Here is a 9632-nt window from a genome sequence, read left to right on the forward strand (position 1 = left end):
TGCTTACTTGTCATGCTTTCTTCGGAGCTAAAACAGTCCTGTGATCTGGTCTGCAGAGCCAAATCGTCACATTTCAGTGTGAAGTAGACTCCAATGGCTCGCTGAAGCTCTGCTTGAATCCAGAAAAGACTAATTGTACAATCAGAGCTCCAGTAGCTGTGATACATTTAGGCATGACTTTTCCTTTGTTGTGACTAATGAGGGTGAATATGCCATCTGTTACATCATCACAACTGAGAGAGTGGACGGGGCCAAAAGCTGAGTCATGACACTCTTGTTCTGTACTGCTTTGGAGGCATAATCGGACTGGGGGGAAGCGACTGAGCAACGCTTTTCCCTCCTTCAATAGATGCCTTCGTGATGGCCCGGAGCACTAAGCTACTGACCTCCAAATGCTCAGTTGTCGAGTGTCGGGGTCGCCTTGGACAGCGCCTCGGCGTCAGTGTGTGTAGCTGTCCGGGTGAAGAAGAGGGTGTTGCTGATGAAACGGCAGTGTGCTCAGTCAGCTCTGCCAGTATAAATAAATAACCCAGCAAAAATCAGAGGTGACATGGAGTCGGCCCCTGTTCATGTATTGTCCTTATGCAACATAGGGATGCGTAACAAAATTCAGTATCAGCCCATTTGTAACACGGCAAACACATGACAAACAGAACAGTAAATTTGCATCACAAAGATTGTAAACGTTAAGGATTATAGAATTTAATCATTCAAAGTTTGGAGTCTCCTCTTAAACCGCGTCATAGACATGTTTGTTATACATGTTGGCTGAAGACTTGATGCATCATCTTAATTATTCCAAATTACACAAAACAGCCATCATAAAGTTTATTTGCTGCAATCGACCCTTCCTTATGTGCTGATAATTGTGAAGGGAAACAAAATCCCCCCAAAACAAGGGTGAGCCGCAAATCAGTGGAGACATTTTTTGATTGCTCAGTACCAGCTAACAGTAGTTTAAATAACCTCGCCGGGCTTCTCTGTGTGGATCCCATTGTTGTGTCACTAGCTCACTTGCTTTGCATTTGAACTTTACTTTTTTTGTTTTAATTTGTATTCAGGTTCAGCTCACCTGCTAATAATAAGCACATAATTAAGAGTTAACTGACAGAAGTGAACACACTGGAAATTGCGGTTAGGTTTCCGCATTCAAGGCCATCGAAGATTGCCAATGAAGAGCTGACTTCCTCGTGCTAAGAAACCGGTTATGTAACCTGGAAGCAGCACATGTAATATAATTGAACCTTTTTTATTTTTACCTTAATGAAGTGCATTTTAAAAAGTGTTTTCTTTTTTCTTTTAAATAAGTCCTATCCAACAAAATCACATAATTTAAGCCATCAACATACCTATAGAGTCTTGAAGCCGTTTGTTCTAATTAAAGGATCAATGCAACATGTTCAAGAAGCTCATGAACCCTGGAACTGGTTTTAAACATTCCTCCTGTTCATAGTGGCCAATAAAAGGTCCTTTAATCTACTTTAAATACAAATAATGTTGAATAAAGTCTACAGTCCTACTTCTGTCAATTATATATTCCAAAGTTTTTCTGAACCAAATATGAGGCCATGGCTGTCTGAGTCAGACAAATCAATTGGTCATTTTTTTTAGGAGCAAACAGAAGCAATGTTCAAAACAAGAAAAACCCGTTTTAACATTCAAACATGTGCCTGAATATTATAGGACTTGACTGTTCAAAGCTGTGAACTTATCCTTTAATGTTACATACAACATTTGCTGAATCACTTTGTGTATTTGAGGTAATCTAGATACTCGTGTTTGTTTTTTCATTTTTGGATGGATTCCGAGAAAACTACAAAACAGCATTGGTCCAAACAAAAGAAATATCAGCATCACTATAAACTCTTGTCAGTCACAGCGTGAGGAAGCAAAACAGCAGAATTTGGACTTTGCTTCCACCCTCTGTTCAACAGGCAAAGATGCAGGTTTTTCCAGCCACACCTTCACAGACACAGAGAAATTAGTTCAACAATCAAAACCTGTTTCAACAATCATTTACTGTATTGTTTTAAAGCAGACTTCAATTTCCTTTAATGTTCCAGACATAATTTGTTGTATCATCTTGAATATTTGACCCCATTAATTGCATTGGTGCTGTAAATGACTGACGACTAATGAGACATCATTTGCACTGTTTTGTGATGTGGAGTAATTCTATAAGATGGTAGATGGAGACGACTGAGTCGTGACCAGAAGCATTGACTTTTGTTTGAGATGGATGCTTATTTCCTTCATGTTTTTGTCTCAAGTCAGCTGTATAAATACTTTTGATTTAACTGTCTACTCCTAAAATTTCCCTCAGTCATGAAAGATCTCCTGGAGGAGCTGAGGACATTCCAGTGGTACTCGGTCTGGAATGAGATGGAGGGATCCCAACCTATCCCAAGGTCCGAGCTGAAGATACCAGTGAAACGACTGTGGATAATCTATTGCAGATTTGGACAGCAGTGCATATTTTCCTTGAGATTAAGCAAAATTAATCTAGCTCCAAAGTTAATTTGAGGTATTTTTTCTTGTTTTTTCAGTATCACACTTGATAACTGTTGCTCTGAGCTTCATGTGAAAGCAGAAACATAATTATTATTTATAAATACTGTTTTATTCCAATGAAGAAACCTGTGAATGTTTTGTATTGAGATAATATTTCTTAAAAACTTGTCTATTTGATTTGCAGCCAAAATAGGCCACACTGACACTGAAAAGGTGCCAGTGTGTACGCTGTAGTGTTCTCTCTCTCTCTCTTGTAAAAACTACAGCGTAAGAAGTCCAGTTGATCCATCAGGAGGACACAGAAATGACTCATATCAGTGGAGGTCACTTTGCACATGCACATGACTTTCTCTCTGGCGCCACCATGAGGTTGACATTTGTGGTTTTGAGTGAACTGTCTCAACGACTATTGAATCGTTTCATATTTCATTCTGGTTTATGGCCAGACACCTGACATTGATACTCCCATCAGCCTCAGCTTTACTTAGTTGTTGTGCCAATTAGCATATGTTAGCATGCCAACAGGCTAAATGAAGACAGTGATCATGGTAAACATGAGCATGTTAGCATTGGCATTGTTAGCATTGCACTGGTTCCCTCGACAAAACATTTTCCATTGGGTTTGGGGTTATTCAGAATAAGCTCTGTGTCATAAATGTTACTGTCATGAACACAAGATGAACTTAAACACCACTTTCATGATTTGTTTTAAGAGTGAATGCAATCGGCAGAAGTAAAAAGCTAACGTTAGGCTGTCACTTGTCACTTGCATTGTGGGCATGCTAGCATTCTGATATTAACATTCAGCTCAAAGCACTGAGCAGGTTTGTTTATCATGTTATCTCTAAAGATGTGTTTTCTTTATTTGCAGCATTCTTTCTTCAGGTTTAATTTATAAAGATGTTTTCTTAATTCTCTTGTATTTCGTCTAATTGCTTTGTTACCAAATCATTCTCATAATTTCCAATAAAGCTAAACACAAGATGCATCAGATTTTATTAAGCATTTTCGAGTAAATGAAACTGTTTTGAAGAGCTGCGGTTTATGCAATACTGTGCAGACAAAAAGCACCAGCTTCCTGTTTTCTTCACCAAGGAAGGAAGCAAGACATGTGCGTTAAAAAAAAAAAGAAACTTGTCTGAATAACACAGCGCTGTCAGTGTGTGAATCAGATGGCAAACACAGTTGTGATGGAAGCAGGTAAGCATTTCCTTCAACTTTTAATTTATTGGATTTAATAAAAAAAACTCTGACTGAACATTGTCATTCTGTATCTGAAAGAATATATATTTTTTTAATTTATAGGCATTTGATGCACTGGAGGTTAATTAAAGGAACGTAGAGGAGAGTCCAAGACCAAGATAAATACCACTGATGAGGAGAAATCACCTGGACTACGTAGGAGCTGATGAGCAAAACATGGAGCAAGAGAGCGTTGCTGTTAAAACAGACGACGCTTCTGGAGGTAAGGATGTCAACGACTTGTGGATCCAATGAATTATGAGCGATTACTTCGTGGCCACATGAATTGTGGCCACAATCGATAGATTACAACGCACCAGAAACGTCTTAAAATCTAGCCATAATAATCATTTTTTCTCCACTGATCAGTCACTAAACTGTATTTTCTTAACCAGCTGCTGAAATTGAGTTTTGTGGTTTCTCTCAGAGTTAGTTCCCTCTATTCAGGCCGTGGTTCATCACTTCCAACCCAACTATTCCGCTCAGAGTGAAGGCATTGTGGTCGCTCCCTCCATCATTGGTTCAAGCATTGGCAACTTAAACATCAATTTCATCAAAGGTAGATTATATGAATTGTGGAACTATCTAATACTGGTGTTTGGGCTCTGCTGATATTTTTTTCCTCTTTTGCAGAGTCTATTGTTTCATCAAAAGAAGCATTGAACCATAACGCTGCAGACAGCTGTGGCGCCCTGCAGTCCCAGAGTGAGTAATACCTTGTTTAATATTTTACATTCTTTAAAAAAAACAAAAAACCTGAATAATCTTTGAATGCATTTCCTCTTTCAGGTGAGAAGCTTGCACAATGTCAAGAGACACTAAAAGCTGCTCTGAAGAAAAAGTTCAGCCACTTGCTCGAGGGGATGACGACGGAAGCAAACAGGATACCTCTCAATAAGATCTACACAGAGCTCTACATCACTGAGGGGGGGAGTTGTGAGGTCAACAAGGAGCATGAGGTGAGACAGATTGAGGCGGCATCCAGGATACACGTGGTCCAGGAGAAATCCATCCACTGCCATCACCTCTTTGATCCTACACCTGGAAACGACTACTGCATAAGAAATGTGATCACAAGGGGAGTCGCTGGCATCGGGAAAACCGTATCTACCAATAAATTCACTCTGGACTGGGCTGAAGGGGACGCGAACACCAACCTGGCGTTTGTATTTCCCCTCTCTTTCCGTGATCTGAATATGATGAGCAAGGACACCTTCAGTCTAGTAGAGCTTCTCGCCGTCTTTTACCCCGAAACAAAGGACACAGGGATCTTCAATTGTGGTGAAAGCGAAATGCTCTTCATCCTGGACGGGCTGGACGAGAGCCGCCTTTCTTTGGACTTCCGCAAAAGCGAAATAGTGTCTGATGTGACGCAGACGACCACAGTCTCGGTGCTTCTCATCAACCTCATCAGGGGAAGACTGCTTCCTTCGGCTCTTGTTTGGATAACATCTCGCCCGGCGGCTTCCGGTCAGATCCCTCCGCAGTACGTTGATCGCGTGACAGAGGTGCGAGGGTTCAACAACCCCCAGAAAGACGAGTACTTCAGGAGGAAGATCCGGGACGAGGGCTTAGCGAACAAGGTGATCGAGCATGTGAAATCCTGCAGGAGTCTTCACATAATGTGCCACATACCGGTCTTCTGCTGGATGGCGGCGAATGTTCTTGAGAAGAAGTTGCCGACGGCCGACAGTAAAGAGACGCTGAAGACCCTCACTCAAATGTACATACAATTCCTGACCTCCTACGTGGAGACCACCAAGAAGAGGCTTCCTGGGAGAAGAGAGTCAAACGCTGAGTGCATGAGAGATAACCTCATCTCGCTGGGAAAACTAGCCTTCCAGGAGCTGGAGAAGGGCCACCTGATCTTCTATGAGAGGGACCTGAAGCTGAACGGTATAAAAGTCTCTCAGGCGTCCATGTTCTCAGGAGTCTACACGCAGATCTTCAACGAGGAGCTGACACTGTGCGAGGAGAAGATGTTCTGCTTCGTGCACTTGAGCATCCAGGAATTCTTTGCCGCGCTGTACGTCTACCTCACGTTCAAGAACGAAGGCAACAACGTCTTGGTCAAGAAGTCGTCCGCCTCGAGGCGTTTCCCGTTCAGAGATTCATCCGAGCTCATCCTCTACAAGGAAGCAGTGGAAAGGGCTTTGCGGAGCGAAAATGGACATCTCGACATCTTCCTGCGCTTCCTCTTGGGCCTGTCTATGGAATCGAATCAGCAGCTGTTGAAGCATCTGATAACCGGCAGCAACAAAACCCAACAACGAACCAGAACGGAGATCATTAAACACATAAAGGGGAGAATCCGGGAAAGTCCGTCCCCAGAGAGATGCCTAAATCTCTTCCACTGTCTCAATGAGCTGAACGACCACTCTCTCGTGGAGGAGATTCAGAGCTACCTCAGCTCGGGCAGTCTCAGCAAAACCAAACTTTCCCCTGCCCAGTGGGCCACTCTGGTCTTTGTATTACTGACATCAGAAGAGGAGCTGAGTGTGTTTGACCTGAGCAACTACACCAGATCAGAGGAAGGTCTTCATAGGCTGCTGCCTGTTGTGAAAACAGCCAGAGTGGCAAAGTAAGTGATTTCTAAAAACAGATGGCACTTCTAAGGCTTTTTTTCCTCGATGTTAAAGATAGTCAGCGTCAGTGCTGGGATTATTTTTGGCATGAAGAAAAACTGATTATAGAATCTGGTTGTCTGTCGTACCTGAGACCACTTGCAATATGTGCCTGGGTGTCGTTAATATAAAATATAATAGGTAACGTAAGGTAGGAAACAAAGAACACATTAATTCCAGTTGTTCATCAAATCACTAACAAATCTTCAGAAAATACTCACCTGACTCTGCAGGTCCCTGTTTAATTGTACTTTTATGGTTTACTCTCATTGCTTTCATGGCAATGTTTGTGGCTGTTGTTGTTTTCAGCAAGACAGCTCACTTTACAACACCTGCCAGGCACAAAACAGTAGATAGATAAAGTGGCTAAGAGTGACATGTAAATTGCATGTTAGGTGATTCTTCCCATTGCAGTTGCCTACACTTTGGACAGCTGTGACTCTTAAGCCGGCGTGAATGATATGCAGTCCGTCTAGTCTCCACAGAGGACGACATTTCTTTGTGACTTACCTTTCTCATACTTCTTTCTTCCTGCAGTCTACACGCATGTAATCTCCCGAGAAGTTGCTGTGAAGACTTGACGAATGTCATCAACTCATCCCAAGTTCGAGAGCTGGACCTGGGTAACAACAACCTGACCGATGATGCAATAATACAGCTCTCTGATGGACTGAAGAACAGCAAATTGGCGACACTCAGGTCAAAACCCAACAACCACCCCACGAACTCGAATAAAGATGCTTGAGATCAAAGCAAGTGTTTAAAAAAAAAATCATGTTTCTGTATTTTCTGTTTAAGACTGAGGAGCTGCAACCTCACAGAGCTCAGCTCCGATGCCCTGGCGTCCGTTATCAGCTCAGCCTCCTGCCAGCTGAAAGAATTGGACCTCTCCGACAATGACTTCCAGGACGAAGGAGTCAAAAAGCTCTCTGGCGGACTGGAGAGTCCTCACTGTAAACTGGAAGTACTCCTGTGAGTGTCCGATGAGTTATCTGACAGCAGGATACAGAACAGAGGACAGATCGTCTCTGTGGTTGTTGTGGAGATAAATTGGATGAAACGTCTCGCTGTGTGTTTTTGAAGCGTGTCCCTGTGCAGAGTGACAGAGGAAGGCTGCACTTTCCTGGCGTCTGCTTTGAACTCATCCCGTCTGAGAGAGCTCGACCTGAGCTACAACCACCCAGGAAAGTCGGGCGTGCGGCTGCTGTCTGCTCTGCAGGGCGACCCACAATGCACCCTGCAGAAACTCAGGTAGTGGCACTGCAGATACGTTGATATTAACACATTGTTTAGTCACGAGACGCTTAAGTCGTTAAATATTAGATGTATTTGAGACAATTACATTTTTTAGTGCAAACACTATCGGGGTCACAATTATTTAATACTAAACTTAGGAAATCCTGAAAAAAAAAATATTACATGAGTTTATTTTAAAAAGGTAATATTGATTAATTCAGTGTTTTCAGACGCTCTTTTTTCCTCTTTAAAAAAATGTCCATCGGCCTCACAATTCTGTATATAAAAGACATTTTTATCTTCATGTAAGACGTTTTTGGAACAGCTAAATCTCCAAGATGATCCACTCCATATATTTTTTGAGTGAGAGGAATTTAAACAAGTTGAGTAAGAGGAACTTAAACAAGTCCACTGCATAGAAAAAAGTCATAGGGCCCTTTGTAGCTCCAGAGGGAGCTCCTAGAAGTCAGATAAATAAAGTTGGGGCTGAAGGAGAGGAATAAAAAAAGACGTTATCTCTGCTGCATTGACTTATTTAAAAAACTGTCCGTCACCAGTCTATAGTCACCATGTTATAGGAGTAAAATGCTGAATTGGTGGATTCCTGTTTTAACCACGTGAATGATACAAGTGTCAGAAATCTGCTCTACTGTCGTGCTTTAGTGTGGAGCAGTGCGGTGAATCAAGGGCTCAGCCAGCTCCAAAGAAATGTGAGTCAGCAGCACTTCATACAACAGCATTGAGGAATGAATAACACTGACTGACATCATTGGTCTGTTCCTCATCAGACAAATACAAACTCACCCTGGACCCAAACACCGCGCACAGGGACCTCTCTCTGTCCGAGGGAGACAGCAAAGCGGTGCGTTGGACCAAGCAGCCGTATCCCGACCGCCCAGAAAGGTTCAGTTTCTGGAATCAGGTGTTGTGCAGAGAGGGGCTGACGGGGCGCTGCTACTGGGAGACAGAATGGCGAGGGAGAGCTTTCATAGGAGTAGCCTACAGCCGGATGTGCAGGAAGGGAGAAGGCCAGGACAGCTGGTTAGGTCGAAATGACTGTTCCTGGGGACTAAACTGCACCAAAGACGGCTACTCGACCTGGCACAATGCCATGCACACCGCTGTAACCATCCCACCCGACTGCAATAGAGTCGGAGTCTATCTGGACTGGTCAGCGGGGAAGCTGTCCTTCTTCAGGGCGTCCTGCGGTGCGCTGACCCTCCTCCACACCTTCCACACCACCTTCACCGAGCCCGTCTACCCGGGGTTTCAACTCGGCTGGGTGGACTCCGCAGTGTACTTGTGCTAGATGTTACCTGGCAGTGCTAAGACCAGCTAAACCCAAACTCAGTCACTGAAAACCATTTCCATGTATATTTACCGCAAGTTACTAGCAGCAAGTTGCTTTATTTTGATTTACAATAAACTACTGTAATTTTATTGTAATGCTAAAAACAGTATATATCACATTACTGTAGTTCTACTACCGGTAAACAGCATTTTCATGTATTTTGATATCCGGTATATTTTCTACTGTATTTTTATCACGGTATTGTCGTGTAGCCTCCCACACTGCATGACACACTTACAATAAAATGTTGAACACCCAAAGCATATGCACTCCTTGAATGAATGAATGAATGAATTTATCTATATCCTACCGACCTAAACGAGCACCCGACCTTTCCTTCAGTGTGAGATCGACACTTAAGTATTAACAACTATTAGATGGATTGCCAGGACAAATTGCAACTTCGATGCTCCCTGAACTCCTTTGTATTTTTGTGGAAGCAGAAATCAAGAAAATATTCCTCTAAACTTCCCCACTGAACTTCTAAAACAAAATCCATCCGCATGGTTGGATTTAAAGAGGAAGTGAAAAAAAAGGTTTCGTATTTTAGGGAAACACTGAGGGAAATAGTGTTTTACAGCATGAATTGACATTTTGATGAAATATAAAATATGTATACATTTTTTTAAAATCAAAGACCCAAGAACCACCAGAGAAAGTTGAGCATG

The 9632-nt window shown here is 42.5% G+C and overlaps 1 protein-coding gene across 1 annotated transcript; it reads left to right on the top strand.

The window, feature by feature from the left end:
* The first annotated feature begins 3838 nt into the window (after positions 1–3838).
* LOC137789537 (NLR family CARD domain-containing protein 3-like) lies at positions 3839–9178 on the top strand. The gene is made up of 9 exons (XM_068583215.1): positions 3839–3976; positions 4181–4312; positions 4387–4458; positions 4543–6334; positions 6915–7076; positions 7176–7349; positions 7461–7628; positions 8277–8323; positions 8402–9178. Exons 1-9 carry the CDS (start codon positions 3886–3888, stop codon positions 8920–8922), a joined length of 3159 nt encoding a protein of 1052 aa, XP_068439316.1. The 5' UTR covers positions 3839–3885; the 3' UTR covers positions 8923–9178.
* The last annotated feature ends 454 nt before the right edge of the window (positions 9179–9632 follow it).

This window comes from Clinocottus analis, unplaced genomic scaffold, assembly GCF_023055335.1.
Source record: "Clinocottus analis isolate CAN_PGR_092001 unplaced genomic scaffold, fCliAna1.0.p SCAF_19, whole genome shotgun sequence".
NCBI lineage: Eukaryota > Metazoa > Chordata > Actinopteri > Perciformes > Cottidae > Clinocottus > Clinocottus analis.